Source organism: Girardinichthys multiradiatus, chromosome Y, assembly GCF_021462225.1.
Source record: "Girardinichthys multiradiatus isolate DD_20200921_A chromosome Y, DD_fGirMul_XY1, whole genome shotgun sequence".
NCBI classification, from domain to species: Eukaryota; Metazoa; Chordata; class Actinopteri; order Cyprinodontiformes; family Goodeidae; genus Girardinichthys; species Girardinichthys multiradiatus.
This window is the reverse complement of record NC_061818.1, coordinates 25485594-25488515: the sequence shown is the minus strand read 5'-3', so window position 1 is coordinate 25488515 and position 2922 is coordinate 25485594. Positions and strand designations below refer to the sequence as shown.

Here is a 2922-nt window from a genome sequence, read left to right as displayed (position 1 = left end):
GCCAAATTTGTCTCTCTTTTAAAAGAGAGAAGTGTTAGAGCCTTCACTCAGTCAACTGAGTGGCAGGGTGCAACAAAAAGTGGGGGAAGGGGAGAACTGCTGGAAAAAAAAAAAAAAAAAAACTCTGGTCACTCCATTGCTTTTTTTTTTTTTTGCATCTGATTAAAATGTCTTTTAACCATAGGAACATTCTAGTTTTTAGTGATTTGGAAATAGATTAGATTTCTACCTTGAAACCATTGCCTGCATCTAGGATAATCCCTTTTATTTATTTTGGGTATTTTCAAAACATAGAATATATAGATCAAACAACAAGAACTGGTTGTATAGAAAATATCAATTTTATTATAAATTAATGATATGCTTAAACATAAATAAGTGCAAAGTTGTATTAATCTGCTAGCTTTGTCAAACTTCTCAGATATCTTCAAGCATCCACAGCTAGGGGACAAAAAAAAAACAAAAAAAAACATCTTTATAAAAGATAGCACACACACACACTGACAAAACCATGAAAATAAAAAAATAAAATACTATTTTATAATGTAAACATAGTATAAAAAAAGGAAGTAAATACTTTATTTACTCTCCTTACATGAAAAAAAAAAAAGAAAAAAAAAGATACCCGATGTTATAATTTGTCTCCAGGCACTGAATATGTTGTTCATCACTAAAGAGTGATCACTACTACTCTCCTGTAGGATCCTGGAGGACCGCTGTTTTCCAACACATTTCCATGTTGTTCTGGCAATTTTGGCATAATCCTCCATCCTCTAAATCAACACACAACCCTTACAACAAAATGTATTTTAACCTGATCCTTAAACAAAAACCACAAGTGTCCACACTATTGGTCCGCCAGTCCAGAAATGTTTTCTAAGGCTTGTGAAGGTGAACTCATTCTCTCAGCGTGCTGATTAGAATCAGTAGCAGCAGCAAAGGGAACTGTGTGTCATCACATTCTAGACAGCTGACTGTCATCCTCACTTCAATTCTCAGTGAGTTGTGCATCACTGGAGCAGAGGAGGAGGGCATGGCTTATCCCTCTTTTCATATCACCAGATCACAAAGCTGCTCTTCTCAATCTCCTTGCTGTCTCTTCTCAAAGGTTTAAGAGACTTTACACTTTGACTTGCTCCTCTGGGCCTGATTCAGTTGTCTCTGCTACATCGTACACAGATGACCTCCCATAGCTGTATTGGCACCACCCAGTTGTCATTGGCCTGAGTCTTTGAGTCTAGATATCAACATCATATTTATTAAGGTAATCTCGAACTGTGCTAGGCAGCTGGTCTTTTTGAGAAGAAATGTCCAAGTCTTTGTTAATTTTCTTTCTGCAAAGGTGCTGCAACGACGACATGGACAAGTAGAGTGGTCTGATCAGCTCAAGAGGGATCCTCTCCCCTCCAGCGCCGATGTAATGGGCAATATTTGCTTTCCTTTGACAAATGTAGTAATTGATAAGCTTGAGAACACACTCAAAACGTGGCGCAATGTCCATATTCTTGGGATCCGTCTGCAGGAAGAAGGAGTTTTCGTCACACTGTATGCGCAGGTTCTTGGTGCCCATCTCCGTCTTAATGCTGAGGGTAAAGAGGTGCTGGTTGTCAGAACTCTCCCGGATCAGGAAGGTACCGGGCAAGTGCGAAGACAGGAGAACACTGGACTGCTTTCCAGTAATGGTGTTCCAGAAAAAGTCACACTCTCTGAGCCTCTGTAGTGTCTTCATAACCATCACAAACTGTTCCTCTGAGACAAAGGTCTTGTAGTGGTAACCTATGCCCATCTTGGCACCCGAGAGGCAGTTACCGACAGCTGAATCAGTTTTGCTGTATGTTACCATCTCACAGAGGGCAGTACAAGAGGTTAAGGTCAGCAAATTAAGGTGAACTGAGGTTCCGACGGTTCTGGACGCAATATTTAGAGGAATGAAAAACCTGAAGAGGACACAAACAAAAAAATTTGTTTAAAACCACAAAAATAAGATATTTGTGAGTAACTCATAAAACTGTTTTTCCACAAACTGATGCCTAATTTCGGAATTATGTCTTATTAAACAATTAAGAGATACGTTTTATACCTTAACTCAAAGAAGAAACGCCATCAGATTTAAAGAACATTTGAGAAAACTGTTATAACTGCTATAATCTATAAGAAATGAGCCATCTTGATCAGTTCCAGTAAAGTCAAGTAATCCTCTGTGCGCAATTTTCATGTGGCGACCGGCTTCTCTAAACAGATTAACCCGGTCCGGTAAACAGCTAAAACATGATGTAAGGTCTATTTAAAATCCAGAGTCAGAATAACAAAGAGCGGTCCTCACCTTAAACTGGTTCTCCAAATCTTTTTTTCTTTTTCAGTTTAAATCCTTTAGAACTGGCAGATGTTTCTTCACAGTAACCATGTGCTTTAAAAGTTCCTTTAAAGTGTCTTTTTTTTTTTTTTTCCCAACAACAAGCTTCAGCAGTTGCCGTCTGCGTGCAGATCTACAGAGCAGAGAGCTGAGTGAAGCGGAAAGATGCAGATGCGACTCTTCATATACGCACACAGAGCTCCGCCTCCTCTTCCAGTAAACTCCTCTTGGCTGATTGACAGGAAGCTTTTTTTTTTCTTCTCTCTTTTAGGATTCCAGCCCAGCTCTGAGAAGTGCCCTCCCCCTGCCTTTCTTGACGGTTCAGGAGTTCCAAGCAGCCGGCTATTTACAGAGTAACCTACCCTATAAACCAGTTTTTTTAGTAACAGATCATTATTTAAAGTTTCAAACCTTCTATATTGTGTATTTATTAATTTTTTACTTCTAGCTTAGGTTCTGCTTTTTATCTTTATAGTAAGCTAATGATTCACTTCTGCTCGGTACAATTTATGTTCTCGGTTTCTGAGAAATTCGTGGTAACTCTTGCTCACAGCACCTGCCGACACAAA

At 39.0% G+C, this 2922-nt stretch overlaps 1 protein-coding gene across 2 annotated transcripts; it reads right to left on the bottom strand.

The window, feature by feature from the left end:
• Window positions 1-1030: 1030 nt before the first annotated feature.
• Window positions 1031-2505, bottom strand: LOC124864481 (suppressor of cytokine signaling 3-like). 2 transcript variants are annotated; one of them, XM_047359278.1, is made up of 2 exons: window positions 2324-2505; window positions 1031-1937 (listed from the first exon to the last, which is right to left on the bottom strand). In XM_047359278.1, exon 2 carries the CDS (start codon window positions 1841-1843, stop codon window positions 1238-1240), a length of 606 nt encoding a protein of 201 aa, XP_047215234.1. In that variant the 5' UTR covers window positions 1844-1937; window positions 2324-2505; the 3' UTR covers window positions 1031-1237. The 2 variants fall into 2 exon arrangements, with proteins under 2 accessions (XP_047215234.1, XP_047215232.1); XM_047359276.1 differs by lacking the exon at window positions 2324-2505 and adding an exon at window positions 2089-2317 and having other exon boundaries at window positions 1031-1956.
• Between the last annotated feature and the right edge of the window lie 417 nt (window positions 2506-2922).